Source organism: Gobio gobio, assembly GCF_949357685.1.
Source record: "Gobio gobio genome assembly, chromosome: 14".
NCBI lineage: Eukaryota > Metazoa > Chordata > Actinopteri > Cypriniformes > Gobionidae > Gobio > Gobio gobio.
The window spans coordinates 18,811,548-18,831,924 of NC_137107.1; the positions used below are offsets into that span (position 1 = coordinate 18,811,548).

At 43.0% G+C, this 20,377-nt stretch overlaps 1 protein-coding gene across 1 annotated transcript in view; it reads right to left on the reverse strand.

The window, feature by feature from the left end:
* The window catches only part of map4k6 (mitogen-activated protein kinase kinase kinase kinase 6), a 45,088-nt gene that overhangs the window by 8,113 nt on the left and 16,598 nt on the right, over positions 1-20,377 (reverse strand). The window contains exons 6-21 of the mRNA XM_079835377.1: positions 14,220-14,267; positions 13,988-14,030; positions 13,808-13,880; positions 12,267-12,398; positions 10,173-10,235; positions 10,007-10,088; positions 9,784-9,894; positions 8,158-8,233; positions 6,890-6,948; positions 6,486-6,532; positions 6,192-6,230; positions 5,433-5,466; positions 5,032-5,350; positions 2,093-2,211; positions 1,386-1,424; positions 1,211-1,295 (exon numbers count right to left, since the gene is read on the reverse strand). Coding sequence (XP_079691503.1) covers positions 1,211-1,295; positions 1,386-1,424; positions 2,093-2,211; positions 5,032-5,350; positions 5,433-5,466; positions 6,192-6,230; positions 6,486-6,532; positions 6,890-6,948; positions 8,158-8,233; positions 9,784-9,894; positions 10,007-10,088; positions 10,173-10,235; positions 12,267-12,398; positions 13,808-13,880; positions 13,988-14,030; positions 14,220-14,267 — 1,369 coding nt within the window. The remainder of the gene's footprint in view (positions 1-1,210; positions 1,296-1,385; positions 1,425-2,092; positions 2,212-5,031; positions 5,351-5,432; positions 5,467-6,191; positions 6,231-6,485; positions 6,533-6,889; positions 6,949-8,157; positions 8,234-9,783; positions 9,895-10,006; positions 10,089-10,172; positions 10,236-12,266; positions 12,399-13,807; positions 13,881-13,987; positions 14,031-14,219; positions 14,268-20,377) is intronic.

Below are 20,377 nucleotides of genomic sequence, written 5' to 3' on the forward strand. Positions count from 1 at the left end.
AATAAATAGGCAAGAATAAACCCGGTGTCCTGCATGATTCCTGTTCATCCGACAACAAAGCACTTAAATGCAACAAGCTCACGACAAGTAATCACGACTTCTGAAGCGGGAATTATGAATTTTTTCAGACATGTGAAGGCAGCATTACACAACTGCATCTGAGGCTTTGCGTTGCACTTGGTGATGTGAGGCTTGGATGTAGCTGCTCGGCCATGGAAACCCATTCCATGAATCTCTCTACACACTGTTCTTGAGCTAATCTGAAGGCCACACAAAGTTTGGAGGTCTGTAGCTATTGACTCTGCAGAAAGTTGGCGACTTCTAAGCACTGTGCGCCTCAGCATGTGCTGACCCCGCTCTCTGATTTTACGTGGCCTACAACTTCATGGCTGAGTTTACGTTTAAAAGTGGACATTTCAAGCTTTATGTACACATATTTCTCATGTTTGTGAGACAAGTAGCCTGCTGAGCTTCGGTTTATTTGAGCCGCGCTCCAATTCATGTGTAAAGCATGTGATCGCTCCCGCGATTATTGTCTGCTATAGACTATTTGCTTCTTATTTATTAAATCCAGGCAATTATCTGATTAAACGTTGATTAAAATTAAGATACAATTTATACAATACAAAATTAAATTCACATTAAAGAAATGCTTTCTAAGCAAAATCATACAAAATTTAGTTCAAAATCATTTCTGACCTTCTGTCTTCTGACATATTGCGCAATTTTCACTTTTCATAATCAATGTAGCCTAGATTGAATTTAAAAATAACATAATATTTAAACATAAACAGGAACTTCCTGTAAATGGTCTGAAAGTCCGAACCATACAGAAAATGCTTTCACACTAGAAACGAACCGAACCTTTGTTCAGTTTGAGCCGGACCGAGACCACCTCTTTTCGTCGGACCAAATTTCGTCTGTTTGGTCCGGACCGTGTAATTTTGATTCGGACCAAACTGAAAAGTCAGAAAATCCGGATCAAACAAGGTAGGTGTGAAAACGCCCTTAGTCTGGGGCTAGCTTAAGTCTTGTCTGTGAAACCAGGGGTAAAATTACTAAAACTAAAACGGTACTAAAAATTAATTAAAGTCAGCATGAAACAAAAGTTGCAATTTTCTTTTCTTCCATATTGTGATATATATAAAAAACAAATTAAATATGCTAACTAACTGTTAATTAAGTAAAAAGCTGCTAACTCGGGTCTTACCTCTGGTCTTTGGTAGAACCCATGCAACAGCACAGTGAGTCTTTAATGGACAGCCGTTGAATACTTTGGAGAAGCAGGCCCCCATCTGGAAGACAAATTATGATTCAATACAGAACAATAAGAATCAAATTAAAAAATGCTATCGAATTAGAAGCACATAATTCTCTGTACTTACATGTACTTGTGGTGTAGGTGGCAGTCCATGGACAACTGTCTGAAATCAATGAAAACAGAATTTGAGAATGAAAGATTGGCAATGTTTAGACCTTTAGGCTCTGTTTACATCTGGTATTAAGATGCGTCAATCGGATCACAAGTAGATGAGGGAGACACATTCCCGTTTACACCTGGTGTTTTAATCCATCTCTTTTGTCCACTTTCAACCACTTCTGTTCTGATTTCTTAGAGGGGAGGGTCTATGTATGGGCTTTTTCAGAACTTTTGATCTAATGGACGAAATGGGTCTTTCGATGGGTCTTCTTTTGGTGCCCCCCTCAGCACTTGGTGCCCTACGCGCAGCACGTGATGCGTGGTGGGAGAGGCGGCGCTGAGCGTGCTTCCCATAATGTTTACGCATTAGGTCAGCAGGCGGAGAGTGGTCTTTTGTGGCTGCATGAGCATCTACAATACGAAAGCAATCTGGTCAAATGTGTTTTTGACTACCTCTGGAAGTGGTCGAAAGTGGACAAGCTCAAAACATTTTAGACCCTGTTTACACTTGTATTTAGCGTCGTCCACTTGTGATCCGATCGATCAAACGACATCTTAATACCAGCTGTAAACAGGGCCTCAAGAGAGATTTTCATCAAGTCGTGATATGGTTTAATTTGACCTGTGTAATATTTTCTTAATGTTTTGTTACGACCCTCTTTATCTACTTACTGAGTCCTCTGGTTTCCTCCTGAGAGTGCTCCATTCTGGGGAGAGAGGGGGGTCAGGTGGGGGGAAATTATTCCTGGTTCCTCCTGGGTCTGGAGCGACAGGGCTCTCTGGTATCAAGCCTGTTCAACACAGAAGCTGCATCAGTGTTTGGCTTTTAGATTGGTAATATTTGTGTTCAATAAAGAACATTATTTAGTGATGTGGCCTGATGCTTCAAGATCTGGGATGAAAACCAAAAGGCTGTAGGTTTAAACCCTGAAAGTGCTATGCATTTGCTAATGTGTTCTGAGTGGTTTTAAGAGTTAGTTCACCCAAAAATGAAAATTTTTACATGCAAGAGCTGCACTGTATTTACTACATGAACAACGTCAGAGACTGACGCGGAAGAGAATAAATTGTTGAATAAAGTCATTATTTTTGTCTTTTTTTGCACCAAAACAATTCTCATCGCTTCAGATCATTAAGGTTGAACCACTGAAGTCACATGGACTATTTTAATGATGTCTTTACTACCTTTCTTTGGTAATAATGTTGCTGCCTACGGGGGGTCAGAAAGCTCTTGGGATTTCATCAAAACTATCTCCATTTTTGTTCCCTCATTTGTGACATTCTATATGATTTCTATGGTGTTGTGAGTGGCTTTAAAGACCCTGATATACTTCAAGCGAAATCGAAGAGGGAAATGTGTGACGTCATTTCGAACAAAATCAGGCCAAAACGACATTTTTTCAGAGTTTGTTTTGGGAGTTTGAGCTTGAGCTTCCAGAAAACTTCGCTCTGACTGGTAAACAACTTTGAAGTACCATTGGTCCGTGGGAATTACTTAATATGTAGGTGTGGCTCTGGGGCTCCGCCTTTTTTTCGGGTCATTTTTGACCCGAAACTCATAAAAAAAAAGATTGTTCATCAGAGTGGTCCAAGACCCTGGGACTTTTGTCACACTTGAAACACGAATGCACAACAACATTGACTGGATTCGAGGAGTTTTGTGGTTGAAATTTAAAACAAATAACAAATCCTTCTCTCGCGGGGCAATTTGACCTCCATAGGAATGAACGGAATGTGAGGAATGCTTCAGTCCACATAGAAAAACCCCAAAATGCTCAAAATTCAAACATAAAATGCTAAAACTTTACCAAAAAATTATTACATGTGTATCTGAATGCATACTGAAGCAAACTGACTTCAGGACCCAGCCGAACATTTGCTCCATATTCGGTTGTTAAGTCTGACATCACAAACACTCTATCTCATGCCACAAGAAAAACAACAAACAGTGCTAATACACACACACAATGTGGTGTAATAATACTACAAAAGAATATATAATCATAACCTTTATCTCCATACCAAAATTACAGATGGCCAGAAAGTGATTGTATAAATCGATAAAATATTAATGTATGTGACGCTGTGAGCACAGAGACTGTTGTGTAGACTGTAAGTATTTAAAATGTTTGATCTGTTTAATATGAATAAATAGCGCTCATAAAAGGCAGACGATGACATTCTCAAGTGAAACGAGTTGAGGCTTTGACCCAGGAACGGCGTTCCTTACGTCACGACTTTACAAGCGGATAGCGCTATAAGGCTATCTAGTGGCAAGAGTCATGAAATATCATGTTATATTATTTATTTATTTCACAAGAGGTTGGCAAAGACACCAAATGTAAGATATTTTGAGCTGAATTAAACAGGTTATGCATGAAATTAAAGGGTTATGCATGAAAATGTGAGTTATTTTTATCGTTAAAATTTAAAAAAATATATAAAAATGAAATGAAATAAGCATTTTTGACAAAAAAAATTTAAGTATAATTTTAGGGCTTCGGATCATTTTGACCCGCGAGGGAAGGATTTATTACAAAGGGCTAGGGAAGGATGAGGGTTTTTGTAGGGGTTTTTTTGTGTATAAAGGCCTGTTCACACCGGGACGATTTTCGCACGCGTTTATCGCCGACGTTTAACGCCTCGGGACTAAACAATGGGCGCCAATGTGAGTGTTCACACCGACGCGCAAAACGCCAGGCGTAAAAGCGTCATTTTTAAAAAAACCGCCTCGGGTTCGTTTTTTTATTTTGACGCGGCGCGTAAAAAACTGGCCGACCAATGAGATCGGCGCTTTTGTTCACGTGCCTGGAGCTGCTGAAGTGACAGTAAAACACGACTTGGTGGCGCTCAAGCACAAAACGCTCTTGCCGAGCACACATTGATACGACGAAGAAGTAGTAAGTAGACAAAGAAGAAGATGAATTGCTAATGCTGCTTGCCAGTTAGCAAAAAGTGTGTGAATGGTTTTGTCCATATACATAATATGTCTATGGTTTTGGCAAGCACGTAAATACTGTCTCTCTTCTCCTTCTGTGTGACAAGCGAGTGTCAGAGGCTTAAAGTGCCGCAGCACCATCTTGTGTACCGGGAGCGCATCGACTGAATGTGCACGTTCACTCTGCGCAGCGCCAGTGAAAATCGCTTGGGTGTGAACACTCAAGACGCGCCGAAAAACGGCACGAAAAACGCTGGCGATAAGCGCGCGCGATATTCGTCCCGGTGTGTACAGGCCTTAAAGCAATTGTATAAAGTGCTATATAAATAAAAGTGAAGTGACTTGGCCAGAGTGCAAAACTGCAGATCTTGTGCAAACACTTCCACATCGCTATGATCAGATGCTTTCTTAACAACCATTTTCTCACCGCTGTCATTTTTGATTCATGTTTATTTTGTTATTGAGAGAAAATCACGCAGCACATATTTACATATTCATTTAAATGTTTGTTAACAGTATATCTCTGTGCACGTATTTCGCTAATATTGATGCTGGTGTTAGTGTCCATTTAACACCACTAATTCTAATTAGAAAAACAGAACTCTTTACTAAAACTTATGTATTCTGCATTCAAAGTGTGGTTATATGTACTCTTTGAATTTACTTATCTCACCTTCAGTTGGTGTTGAACAGAGGGAACCCAGACTGGTGGAATGACTGAGGAAGGAGGAGTCCGTGAAGAGGGAGGAGTTTGTGAAGAGTGACAGGTCAGACAGGGTTGAACCAATCAGCGAAGCTGATTCACCGAGTATGGAAGGGTTAGTGTCAGGGGCGGGGTTCTTCAGAGGGGTGGAGCCAATGAGAGGTGAGGAGAGGGAACAGGGAGAGGGAGCTAATTTCTCTTGAGTGGCAGGGCTGTGGGTTGTTGTTGATGGGGGAGAAGAGACAACTCTCTTCACAGTCCCGTATTTATCCTCCTCATCCAGTGAGTGCTGTGGGTTAAACAGACATGTGTTATGTTTTTACACACAACATTAGACTTTTACAGCTAACTTTTATTTCATTGTTCCCTACCGCAGCTGAAGAGCCCCTCTTTATAGTCAAACTCCTGCAAAAGAGCAAGGGAAAATTAGACATTTCATCATTTTAATTGTAAGTTATATTTCTCATTTACTATAAAGAGGTGGGAAGGCTGTAGATTCAATTTCAACTTTATGGGGACAAACAGGACATTTTATTTAGAAAACTGATTGCAGTATTTGTTTTCCCAAAGAGTTAAGTACAAACATTTTGTTCCTAAATTGAAGCTAACAAAATAATATATATATAGCATCTGCGTCTTATTTTCCAATAAAAAATATACACACATCATCACAGGAAATTTCTATTTATTTAAGTAAGTTTTTAACAAGGAGGTGGCCAAATATTCCAGATTCCCTACAGAGATCATTTTAATAATTATAATTCTCAGACAAGGGTCCTGATGGTTATCGTACTGGGTATTGTTTGAAAGAAAGTATCTCAACCTTAAAAATGTGAGTATTATTCTCTGCTGTATAAGCATTGTTATTATTATTTGCAATGTGAATATGCATATGTATAAAAATGTTGGCTCACTTATTGTCTCTGCTTTCTGTTTTCATTCAATAAAAAAAATTGATTTGTAAAAAATTTAACAGTAAAGTATCTTGAATGTGTATTTTTTCACATCATAAAGATGGGAGAAAAAAAGACAAAAATCTGATTAAGAATGTTTTTTCAGGTGTACCTTTATAATGATTTAGTTTATAGTTATAGTTTTATCTGTGTCAAGACATAAAAAAGTCAGATCACCTTTCCATCAAGGCCTCTTCCACACATTCTAATAAACTCCTGCAAAAAAAAAAAAAAAAAATTAAAATGCGAGAACGATTAAGTCTTATTAGTGCATCTTAACAGCAAAATGTAACAATATATTCATCACACTCGACTTTTATCAGTGATTGGCGGATGTCGAGCCCCTCAGCCAATCAGTGTTTTCGGATGACCTACATGCGTTAGCACGTCAGACTCAACATTTACTACTGTCACCATTATTTTAGAGAAGCAAGAGTGAAATATATATATATATATATATATAAAACCCACGGTGAGTCCTTGTCCGAATTGATAGAGCTCCAGTCATCATACGCCCCCTGATGAAGAACAGGAAACAGTAATTCAATAAGCGTGTAAAGTAGGATGTACTGAAGGGATATTTCATCCAAAAATGAAAATCTGTCATCATTTACGCACACCCTCATGTCATTTCTTTTTTCCATGTAACACAAATGTTTTCAAGTTTGGTGTTTTTGTGTCCATTTTGTTATTGTATGGAAATGAGCGACAGATGATATTATTCTAAACTTCTCCTTTTGTGTTCCCGTCATACAGGTTGGGAGACTAAATACTGAATTTTCATATTTAGCTGAACTATCCCTTTAAATACAGTTAAAATTACTTGGATACATTGGACAACGTCATTTCTAATTCATTCAATTGTTTAATCTCACCAGATCAGGGCAGGGATCCGTCTCCTTTCTCAAGGGTGGTCCAAACTTCACATGATCAACTGAAAAAAAGAAGAAAAAAAAAAGCAACTCGAGTTAAAACTGAATCACTGTGTTCAACAGCATCACGCTTCCCCTTTCACACAACCGTGTGGTAGGAGTATAACACGCCACTTTCTATAGTATTGTCTGCATGACTTTCTAACATGCAGATTTGGATGCACACTCATGCATTTATGCAAACAGACATGAAGCTAAAGACACACTCAGAAGCACACACACGCACACAATACGTCCTTTCATAGCTCAAGAGTGGCTTCTCAATTACAATGGCTGCTGTTGTCCAGTTAGCCTTGGCTTGTGGCCGAGGCTTGCTGTAATCTACCAAATCACAACAATAACTCTCACTGACTAATGTCACATTCTTAGTGAACTTATTAAACTTCCTTGGTCCAGAAAGACAACTGAAAATAAGCTACAAAAATGACACATTTTTTAACATTAAAAGGATACAATAATAATCGACTGTTTACATGCCGCGTTAGGGTTTTCTCTATTCAAAAATTCATAAAGAGATCGTAAAACTAATCGATATGAATTGAACGGTTCAAGTCAACATTTTCTGAAGAGACACGATCGCTTTATATGATGACCAGCTTGAATTAAGGCTTTTATTCACATACTGTATAAACATTCATCAACTCTCACATCAGTTGTGGTAAACAGAAGCTTAAGCATGTTCACTTGACGTGCGAGAACCAATCATTCTCGTGTGTTACGTTCACGTTTGAGCTTCAACAAGAACCAATGAGGTTCATTCTTGTGTGTTACGTTCACGTTTGAGCTTCAGCAAGAACCAATGAGGTTCATTCTCGTGTGTTACGTTCACGTTTGAGCTTCAACAAGAACCAATGAGGTTCATTCTCGTGTGTTACGTTCACGTTTGAGCTTCAGCAAGAACCAATGAGGTTCATTCTCGTGTGTTACGTTCACGTTTGAGCTTCAACAAGAACCAATGAGGTTCATTCTCGTGTGTTACGTTCACGTTTGAGCTTCAACAAGAACCAATGAGGTTCATTCTCGTGTGTTACGTTCACGTTTGAGCTTCAGCAAGAACCAATGAGGCTCTCTTTTAATCTCTAAATCTCTTTTAGATTCTCAAAATATTTTTTTTTAATCTATCTCCAATCTGCAATCTGCATTTGGATGCAATAACATATTAACTAAACACTTGTTGTTTTACTCTGTATTAGAGTATGAACAGGACTCACATTGCTCCTCAGACCGAGTTCTCTGAGCAGGAAGTTTCGCTAGAGAATGAATCTTATCAGGTAGGACACTGCAAGTCTGTAAACACACACACACACAGATACACAAACACATACATAAACTCTATAACCACATACATTAAACAAGCACTGTACAGAGAAGAAATGTTAAAAGTCATATATTTCACATGTCAGTTTAAAGCCATGCTACTGTCTATGGACCACATTTGTGTGTGATTGTTTGGGTATTAAAGGTGAAGTGTGTGCTGTTTTTGTGCCATTTGTGGCAGCAAATGGAACTGCAAAAATAATTATTCCTGGGTCAAAGACAAATTAATTCAATGAAATGTACTCTTTGTGTTCATATTGGTTTCATTTGGTTTTAATTTCATGACTCGAAATTACTTGTAACTATCAAGTAAAAAGTAATAACATAATACTGTGTCTTGAACACGTGTACATCAATGTTTTTATAGTATCATTACTATTATAGTTTTATTATTTTAGAATCGTTTTTTTTATTAGTAAAAATGTTTTTTATATTTGGTTCCATTTTAATTTTAGTTAAAGTTTTAGTCATTTTGTTGTGTTTTTGTAATTTTTCTTACTTTTTTAAAATGTCTATATTGTTTTTTTTGGTAAGAATTAGTTTTTAGTTCTCACAATTCTGACTTTTTTTCCCTAGCAATTGTGAGTTAATATCTCACAATTCTATATCATGCAATTGCGAGTTAAAAAGTCGGAATTGTGAGATATAAACTCGCAATTCTGAGAAAAGAAGTCAGAATTGTGACATTTAACTTGCAATTACGAGAAAAAAAAGTCATAATTGTGAGAAAAAAAAGTCATAATAAAAGTCACACTTATCTTTTCATGGTGGAAACAAGCTTCCATAGTTTTGGTTATTTATTTTAGCAGTTACTAAATGAAAATGAGAAATAATGCCTGACTAGTTGTAATAAAAAAAAATTCAGTCAATGTTTATTTTATTTCAAATAATGAAAATGTTTATGGTTTTAACAATAATAACCCTGGTATAGAGATCATTATTATATATTTATTTGATTATATAATATGTAATCATTATAATTTTAACATTAATATATTTTAGGGTTTGCACCACATCACAATTTACAACCTGAACTAAAATTGCCAACTTTTAATATATTTATAATATTTTTACACAGTGGGTTCTCTCAATTTTGGTGTCAAGATATTAGTATTGCCCTGAAGTTTCTAACTTGATGCCCCTAAAAAGTAATTCCAAAAAAGAATAAGAGGTTATTCAAGTCATTTAATGTATGAATTGCTTTTTTTTTTTAAATGTATTTTTGAATTAATTAATTAATAGTTCTGCAAAAACAACTGAGCATTATGCCAATGACCCTGTTTCCAACATTTTTTCCAAATATGATGTTGGACTGTTCAAACAAACACAGCTTGATAAGCATGACAGAGTCACAGTGTTTACACATTTCAAAAAGTCTACTAATGGATCACTTATATTTCTCTTACTCTCAACTGGGATGGGAGAAAACGCTACACACTTCAGCTTTAATCTAAAGTGTTCTGGAACAAACTATGTTTCCCCATTTTAAAGGAAAATATCATTTATGGCCCTCCATTCACCTCCAGGTCGCTCTCATCCATAGTGTGTGTCTGTTGAAGATCAGGGTTATTGACTGTGTCCAGCAGCTCTATAACCAGGTTACGTGTGAGGAGCTGCGTGACAAAAGCATGCTGAAAAAGTAAAAAAAAAAAGAGGTCATTCTAAATAATAAAACCAGTATCAGAAGGCCCTAAAATAAAGATGATTTTTTTTTTACATACAGCCGTTTTGGTTAACAAGTACCTGGAGGAGTTTTTCTGCTGTCGGCCTTTTCCGAGGGTTCTTCGTGAGTGCCATTTTGATGAAATTGTGAAATTCCGTGGACCTAATAATGCAAATGAACTTGCTTTCATTGATTTCACAAACTGAGTAAAATGCAAAGATGAGATGATCATTTTTATGAAAATACCATTTGTTCTTGTCCTTCAGTTTGGGAGGCTGGAAACTGCTCTTGGACATCAGCATCAAAGCTCTGAAGGGGAAAAAAAAGAAAAACGTTGCTATTCTTCGCAGCCGCCAACATAAAGGTTAAAGTCTATGAAAAGTTCAACACAATCTCAAGGCAATTCGTAAGTATTTTACGTTTTGGCAAATTGGTGGCTAATTTGTGTGAATTCATACAATCTAATTTGTATGTTTTCATAAGATAGTTATAGGGGTTGGGTTAGAGGAGGACCTTCATGAAAAATCATACGTTTTCATTAGTGGTGGGCCGTTATCGGCATTAACGTGAGACTCTTATCGGGCGATAAAAAAAATATTGCTGTTAATCTATTCTCAAAGTTGGGTTGGGAGCTGGGTCTATACTACGCAAGCTATGATGACTTTCACCTTGATATTTTAGCGCGGATGTATACCTAGCCGAATTGCACTGTAGGGGGCACGAGAACAAGTCTTCGAACCTGTGTGTATGCCTACTAGTGTTGTCAAAAATATCCATATTTCGCTATGTATCGATACTGAAATATCTGAAACGATACAATACTCATTTTTTACAGTATCGATATCAGCTGCGCTCTCCTCTCCTCTCCGACAGCGAGTTGACACGCACCCGCCTCCTCTCATTCAGTCCAGTTAACCCTCTGAACATGGCGAATGGGTGTTCTGCTGGACTTTTGTTAGTATTGGTGTGACCGGTCTGAAATTTGGGCGGGGTTGCACATAACGTTAATTCTACTAATTCCCTCAGATTTCGCGCTCGCATCTGAAGCGCACACACACATATTGTAATAAAGCCGCCTCTGACATACAAGTGCAAAAATTAGCTCCTTTTTCCAGCTTATTAATGGTCAAATACACTCAAAAATATCTCAATGCCCATCTTGGTGAGTTTTAGCGTAAACACAGTCATAACCAGCTCACAGAAACACTGTTTGGGATCCAATGCGTGCATCAGGTCTTAAAGGGACAGAAGTTATTTATTATTTCAAGATTACAGTGAGATTAATCTAGATTAAAACAATTAATCTATGCCCACCACTAGTTTTCATACAATTCATTTAAATCATCACCTCGTAAAATAGTTACATTTCCCTGTGAGAAAAGCTTTTTTTGTTTCGAGTTGTTTGCTAGACAATTTAACATCACTCTTTGCAGCATCAGGTGAAAACATTATTAAAGGGTTAATTCACCCAAAAATGAAAATTAGCCCATGATTTACTCACCCTCAAGTCATCCAAGGTGCTCTTTCAGACAAATACAATCAGAGTTATATTAAAAATGTCCTGGCTCTTCCAAGCTTTATAATGGCAGGGAATTGTTGCTCCGTTTTTGAAGTCCATAAAAGTGCATCTATCCATCATATAACTGCTCCACACGGCTCCGGGGGGTTAATAAAGGTTTTCTGAAGCAAAGTGGTGCATTTGTGTAAGAAAATTACCATATTTGAAACTTTAAAGTCTAAATATCTAGCTTCCACCAGATCGGAAAAAAACTTAACTGGTGTGCAATGTCATCAGACGTAGCGTAAGCATTTTGAACTGCAAGAGGCCCTAAACTTTTTCCGTAAGTTGAATACGGAAGGCAATCTGGTGGAAGCTTGATAATTTACTTTATAAAGTTTTAAATATGGATATTTTTCTTACAAATATGCATCACTTCGCTTCGCTTGTGGAGCAGTTATATGATGGATATATGCACTTTTATGGACTTCAAAAACGGAGCAACAGTTCACTGTCATTATAAAGCTTGGAAGAGCCAGGACCTTTTTAATATAACTCCAATTGTATTCGTCTGAAAGAAGAATGTCATATACACCTAGGATGACTTGAGGATGAGTAAATCATGCGCTAATTTTCATTTTTGGGTGAACTAACCCTTTAATCGTGTTTTTGTTGTTTTTGGAATAGCAAATTTCATGTTTGCCAAATGGGTCAAAAGTTGAAGTTAGCAAAACAGATGAAATAGCACCTTTAACATTGGGGAATATACTTTGTAGTTTAACTATCACTGCATGTTAAAAGGTTTGAGTACTTAAAGGGTCTACATGCCCGTGTGTTCAAACCTCATAGGGTGTAGGTCAAACATAGGCGGTTGCAGCTCTGCTAGTTCAATAGCTGTGATGCCCACTGCCCAGATATCACACAGCTGGTTATAACCCCCTTTCCTTTCCACTGCCGCAACCTCTGGCGCCATCCTGAGAGAAAGACATTAGAGTGATATATGAAAGAAGCAAATAACAAAGGAGCCAGAACAGGACTCATTGTATGATCATACTGCTTTAAATTTGACCCAAAATGGAATGAAATATACATAAATAAATCTGAGATGAAAACTGGACTTTAATTCCACAACACACCATACTGTTTCACAAACTATTTGATTATAAATAATAGAATAATACCACTAAAAAAGTAAATATGTTATGTTCTATATAATTAGTTTAATAAACACTGCAATTCCAAAAGGTTCTTTAAAAAGTAATACTTTTATTCAGCAAGGATGCATTCAATTGATCAAAAGTGACAATAAAGACTTTTATAATGTAAAAAAAAAAAGTTTTCAGCAGTGAGAGTAATAAGAAATGTTTCGGTAACATTTTATTTTACATTCCTGTTCATACTATGAACTTGTTATAGTAATTACAATAACGGTGTAATAACTAGGTACTAACCCTAAACCTTACCTTAACCCATGTACTTATCTATTACCCAATAATTTAGTACATTTAAGTGCACATACTGTAAAATAAAGTGCAACCAATGTTTCTTGAGCAGCAAATCAGCATATTAGAATGATTTCTGAAGGATCATGTGACTCTGAAGACTGGCGTAAAGATGATGCTGAAAATTCAGCTTTGCCATCACAGGAATAAATTAGATTTTAAAATGTATTAAAGGTGCAGCAAGTGATTTTTGAAAAATGTTGTTGAAAGTGGATCGGACCGAGCACCACAAACTTGCAGCCAATCAGCTGTAGGGGGCGTGTCCATTCATGAGGAGAGAGAGCTGAGCAAGACAGGGAGATTTGAAGAAAGATTGTTGAAAGAGAAATGGCTGAAGGACATTACAAAAGAGAGGAATATCACTGGGAAAAGAAGGTTTACGATCAGGCAAGAGCATTAGGACCCGCGTTAATATTAGAAAAGCTTTCCAGCGCTGAAGAGACATAAGCGGAAGGCCTGAAAACAGAAGCTGAGGTTGCAATGTTTCTGCTCCAAATATGAGTAACATTGGTTTTGAGTGTGTGCTGCTGGCAACTAACAACCAACTCTTGCTTGTATATACTCGAGGACTGTTTATTCTGTGTTCATATTTTGTTCTTCCTTGTCGTTCGTTCGTCATCTTAGTTTTATTTTTCGCAAAGCTTTATTTTGCTTCGCTTCTGCTAAAGAGACATCCACCCTTGCATTGTGTGTTTGTGCATTTTGGGGGCGGAGCAGTGAAGGGAGGGGTGTGTTTGTTTGGGTTGGTTTCAAATATCAACAGTGTTCAACAATGATTCTCAGAAATCGCTTATATAAAATGTCATAATCTTACCGACGCTAGTGTTTTGAATGATACTGTAAAAAAAAGTGTACAAAAGTAGCATATCTTGGTGACTCACCAGTATGGCGTCCCGATGAAGGACTTTCTCTTAGCAACAGATGCGTTGATCTCGGCTGCCACTCCAAAATCCGCTGACAGACAGACGGAGGGGAGACAAAAGGCCACATTTAAGAGATTTATGGATTATTAGTTAATATATGCATTTTTGTGTCTGAGACAGGGGTAAACCCTGACTGACCTAGTTTGACATCTCCTCGCTCTGTCAAAAGAATGTTGGCACCCTGTGGGCAAACAAAAATGACACAATGAGCACATCCACGCTATAAGACCCAAGCTATCATCTCACTTATTGTGCTATAGAGAGGCTCACTCATACTGCATACAGATAATGAACTCTACTAATGTATATCAAACACACTGCATGGCAACATGGTTATAGGCAATAATGGCTTATTGATTTGTAAAATTACTTTTATGTCTCTATGCATTTTTCCTGTATGATGGAGATGATGTAGTCCCTGTAAACAAATAGAAAACAATTGTGAAAAAGACGGATTAAATGAGCTTTACACACTAGTTTCTTTTTTAACATGTTTACTAACCTTTAACCCTGATTAGTAATTAATCCTGCGTAGAAAGGTGTTGAAATTTCACTGTACATTTATAAAGGTTAACACTTTTATTTACATATTTAAAGTCACGTTGGAATAGAAATTCACCCTATCTAATTTCTTGAATATCTTGTAATCTTATTGTGAATGATTAATTCATGCATGTTTCTTTTTTTTTTTATTCTGACCTCATCATTTGCAATCAAAATGGATCTCTTTTGGTGTAACGACAGACATGATCTCCAATCATTTAGGGCCCTATTTTAACGATTTGAGCGCATGGTCTGAAGTACATGGCGCAGATGCACTTAGGGCGTATCCGAATCCCCTTCTGCTAGTTTAACGACGGAAAAAACGATACTCGGTTACTTAACGTAACCTCGGTTCTCTCTAGAAGAGGGAACGAGTATTGCGTAAGTTCCTTACGCTACGGGAAAGTATTCTTTCTTCGAGATTTCTGAAAAACCCCAAATTATCCTTAATTTTGTAACATTGTCAACGCAGTGCGGCAGCCTGGCAGACCATAGCAGGCTATTCCAGCGTGCTATTGGCTGCTCTGCTGGCAACTGCAGCAGCCTATCGGTGAGCCCGCGTGACGTGGCGACCAATGAGGGCGCTTCGCGCCCACCTGGCTTCATTTGCCTACAGGTGGGGCGTGGCCACGTGTATATAAGCAGGGCTCACGGGCTGCATATTCGGTTTTCTTAGTTCTGAAGCGTAAAAGCCAGCGGGGCGCACGGCAAGGAACGCAATACTCGTTCCCTCTTCTAGAGAGAACCGAGGTTACGTTAAGTAACCGAGTATCGTTCTCTTACGAGAGGTTCTCTCGTATTGCGTAAGTTCCTTACGCTACGGGAACATATTGTCAACGCCGTGCGCGCCTCGCATACAGCATATGTATCCCAGGGAACCGGGGACCATAACACTGCTCGGGCAGGGTGGCCGGTAAAGAAAAAACGGGCCACCACATATACAGACACTTCATTCGAACTGACGGGTGGTTTACGACGGGTGGTTACAACACCCTGTCCCATGAATGAGGGAACGGCACCTGCCGGTCTCCTTCAAATTCACCACACCTTGTCTCATGAATGAGGGAGCGGCAACGCCGGTCGCCTTCAAATTCACAATATCTTGTTATATGAGTGAGGTAACGGCACCGCCGGTCACTTTCAAACTCACAACAGCTCGTCTCGTAAATGAGGGAACGGCACCGCCGGTCTCCTTCAAATTCACATGAGCCTAGTACCGAACTTACTACCAGTATGTGAGCTATGTCTGCGCAGAATCACTGGGCAGAACCAACGGCCCTATTGAACTGATAACACTTTCGCCTGTAAGGCAGGAACTTCCAGATTGTAAAATCTCACGAACGTAGACGGGGAGGCCCAGCCTGCCGCCATACAGATATCGTGGATGGAAATCCCTCTGGCCCAAGCCCACGAAGAGGCCATGCCTCTGGTGGAGTGTGCTCTGACACCTAGCGGGCACTGCAGGTGTTTGGAAGCGTATGCAGTTGCAATCGCGTCCACTATCCACCTGGACAGGGTCTGTTTCGAGGAGGCGAGACCTTTAGTGCGCCCACCAAACGAAACAAATAGCTGCTCAGAACGCCTGAAGGCGGCGGAGCGTGTGACATAAACCCTCAATGCCCTGACAGGGCAGAGGAAATTGCCACCGTCCCCCTCATCGGATGCTGGCAGAGCCGAGAGGGAGATAATCTGCGCCCTGAAGGGAGTGCCGATCGCTTTGGGGACATAACCATGCCTCGGTCTGAGAATGACCTTAGAGTCATTAGGACCGAACTCCATACACGTCGGGCTCACTGAGAGCGCGTGTAGATCCCCCACGCGTTTCACTGAAGCCAGAGCTATCAGAAACGTGGTTTTCAGCGAAAGGAACCTTGGTTCCACAGTCTCGAGCGGTTCAAAGGGATGAGCCTTCAGGGCCTCTAGGACCAAGGCCAGATCCCATATAGGAACCGACGGGGGCCGCGGGGGATTCATCCGTCTGGCTCCTCTGAGGAAACGGACGATGAGCTCGTTCCTTCCTAGCGTGCTACCTAGCGTCGTCTGAGCGAACGCTGCTATAGCCGCCACATACACTTTGAGCGTGGAAGGGGACCTGCCCAATTCCAAAAGCTCTTGGAGGAAGGAGAGCACCCGCTGGACCCCACATTGCTGTGGGTCCAATCCCTTGGAAACACACCACTCAGTGAACACCGACCACTTAGAACTATATAACCGCCTCGTCGAGGGGGCTCTAGAGTGTGAAATCGTGTTCATAACCCCTTCGGGCAGGTCAACGGGTATCCGTTGGTCACCCATACATGCAGAGACCATCGCTCTGGATGGGGATGCCAAACTGAGCCTCCTGCTTGAGAGAGAAGGTCTGCTCTCAGCGGAACTGGCCAGGGGGGTGAGTGCGACAGCTTCACCAGCTCTGGGTACCAAATCTGGTTCTCCCAGCGCGGTGCTATAAGGAGCACCGGACGGCGCGTTTCCCTGATTTTCGCTATGACCTGGGGCAATAGGGAGATCGGCGGGAAAGCATACAGCGGGAGGCTGGGCCAAGTTTGGGACAGCGCATCCTCGCTTTTGGACAGAAACGTCGGGCAGCGGGCGTTCTCTTTTGTTGCAAAGAGGTCGAGCTCCGCTCTGCCGAACAGGCGCCATACCAGCTGGACTGTCTGGGGGTGCAGGGACCATTCTCCTGGGAGAATGAGGCCCCTGGACAGCTTGTCCGGGCCCACATTGAGGTGGCCCGGCACGTGCGCAGCTCTCAACGAGCGCAGCGAGCTGTGTGCCCACACGAGCAGGCGTTCTGTCAGATTGCCCAGACCTCTGGACCTGACACCGCCCTGCCGGTTCACGTAGGACACCACTGTGGTGTTGTCCGACCGGACTAACACATGGTGTCCTCGTATAAGCGGGAGAAACTGCTTGAGCGCGTTCTCTACCGCTATCATCTCCAAACAGTTTATGTGTAGGAGTTTTTCCTCGCTCGACCAAAGGCCCGAGGCTGATCTGCCCTCGAAAACGGCGCCCCAACCCGTGGTGGAGGCGTCCGTCGAGATGACCTTGCGGTGTGAGATGGCTCCCATCGTCACTCCCCTCTGGTACCAGTCGGCTACTAACCAGGGCTCTAGGGCTGACACGCAGCCCTGAGTCACTCTGATCCTGAAGCCACCGGACGCCCAGGCCCTGTGAGGCACTCGGGCGTTTAACCAGCATTGCAGCGGGCGCATGCGCATTAAGCCCAGCTGGAGCACAGCTGCAGCTGAGGCCATACGTCCCAGCATCCTCTGAAACAGCTTGAGAGGTGCGATTTTGCCTGGCCGAAAGTACGCAGCCATGCGCCGAACTTGGCGCGCGCGATGGGGTGACAGGCGGGCTGACATTGCCACAGTGTCCAGATTCAAACCCAGAAATGAGGTTGATTGCGTGGGCACTAATGAGCTCTTGGTCCAATTGACCGTGAGCCCTAGGCTGTCCAGATGGCTGAGCAGCATTGCCCTGTGGGCAAGGAGCTCGGCCTCCGACTGCGCCAGGATGAGCCAATCGTCCAGATAGTTCAATACTCGCATCCCTCGATTTCTCAGAGGAGCGAGGGCCGCGTCCATGCACTTCGTAAATGTACGGGGTGCTAGTGACAGGCCGAACGGAAGGACGGTGTATTGATAAGCCTGGCCGTCGAAGGCGAATCGTAAGAATGGCCTGTGACGCGGCGTTATCTTGATTTGAAAATATGCATCTTTCAAATCTAGGGAGATTAGCCAGTCTCTCGGGCGAATATGCGCGAGGATCTGCTTGGTCGTGAGCATCTTGAACGATCTTTTCATAAGAGCTTTGTTCAGACGCCTCAGATCCAGAATCGGTCTGAGCGACCCATCCCTTTTTGGCACGAGAAAAAACCGGCTGTAAAAGCCTGACTCGCTCATAGAGTGGGGAACCGGTTCTATAGCCCCTTTGCACAGCAGCGTGGCTATTTCTGCTCGAAGTAGATGTGCTACTTCCTCGCTCACTCTCGTCTCTGTACGCGCACAGAAGCGCGGAGGGCGGCGAGCGAACTGCAGAGTGTAGCCGTGCTTCACTGTTTTCAGCACCCATTCTGATACACCTGGAATGGCTTCCCACGCTCTCGCGTGCGCCACACGGGATAGAACGGCCTCCGGGCTCGAAACGCCGCGCTTCGCGGGTTTGACGGCCCGTATAGGAGGGGCGGGCGCAGTGCGCGCGCTCTCTGTGCTGTGGGCCAGCCGATCGCTCGCGATGGCTGGCCGCCCTACACACTGCATCTCTGCCGCTTCGAGCGGGGAGTGGCTTGTGTGCGGCCCTACACTCATCGCTCCGGCCACCCTGGGCGGAAAATAAATGGTGTGTGGCGTGGCGCGTGGCGCCTGAGGCATAATGTTCGCGAAAATGTGTGAGCGCGTTTGAGCGGGCACAACTCTTACGCGTGGAACATGACCGGTTAAGAGTGGCTGTGTGACAGCGCGTGTGGTGGTTAGTCGTGGACGCAAACAAGCGGACACGTGACCTAACTCTAGCACTCGAGCGGCCGGTGGCCGCTTTATGTGAGTGGGGGACACAGGGTTTATAGTGCTTGTGTGCAGGGGTGAACACAGAAAAGTGGGCACATTTACTGCATTTGAAACACATACGGCGCGAGCCGTGCGACCAGAAATAATGCAACTTTTGTGATTTCTCTGGTTCGCCGTAAAAACGGCGGTTATTGACAGGCGAGAAGGCATTTTTGCCGGCTCGTTGGCTGCGTGAAATCCATCTGCAGCAGCCACAGTGGTGGGGGCTGACAGGAAAAAGAGTTTTGACGGTGGTCCGGCCGCGGCGGGACTTAACCGTCGTTTCTCGCCTCTTGCTAGGAGGACTTTGGAGGCTCGGGCTTCAGCGTGATCCTAGGCCGGGGGCCCCGAGGTGGAGGCGGCTTACCACGGCTGGAAGAGCGCGATCTGGGGCGGCCGCTCGGTCTTCTCTGAGACGAAGGGGGCCGCGCTGGGCGCTGCGCGGAGCTCGTTGCTGGCTGGTCACGAGGACGGCGAGCAGCGGAGCTATTGCTAGCGCCGGGGCGTCGAGGCAGGAAAAGGTTCATGGCCTGCGTCGTTTTCTGCACTTCGGAGAAACGGTCGACGATCCCCTTGACCGCTGGTCCGAAAAGCCCAGACGGAGAGAGCGGGGCGTTTAGGAAGGCCGCGCGCTCTGTTTCTCGCATGTCCGCGAGCGTGAGCCAGAGGTGGCGCTCAGCTACCGTGAGGGAGGCCATAGAGCGTCCGAGGGCCTGTGCTGCGGTCTTGGTGGCGCGAAGGGAGAGATCCGTCGCGCTTCGCAAATCCGTGATTAACTCAGCGTCACAGCATTTCTCGTCCATGTCGCGGAGGAGATTAGCTTGGAGGATTTGCAGCACGGCCATAGAGTGCAGAGCGGACGCAGCTTGACCGGAGGCAGCGAAAGCGCGGCCGATCAGCGATGACGTCACTCTGCAGGCCTTAGACGGGAGGGCAGCCTTTGAGCGCCAACCAGAAGGCGGGCAAAGGTGCGCTGCGACCGCCTCTTCCACCGGAGGGATAGCGTTGTAGCCTTTCTCGGCCGCGCCGTCAACTTGTGAGAGCGTCGAAGAAGCCTGAGACGAGACCCTCGCGGAGAATGGCGCATTCCAGGACTTTGCGAGCTCCTCGTGAAGCTCCGGCAAAAAGGGTGCAGTCCTGGAGGTGGGCGCACGGCGGCGACTGTTTAGGAAGCATCCGTCAAGTCGGTTCGGCGCTGCCACCTTGGGCGGGGCCCATTCGAGGCCTAGCTGCTCGACAGCCCGGGTGAGAAGGCGCAAGAGTTCGGCGTCCTCACCCGCTCGAGAGCGTCCGGAGCCCCGGACTGAAGAGGACGCGGAAGACCAGTCCTCGCTGTCGGAAGCCATGATGGAGCAGCTGTCGGCGCGTTCCGCGGCCGCATCCGCCTCATCCCCGGAGGCGACAACAGAAATGGCGGCCTGGGGTGGGGGCGGGG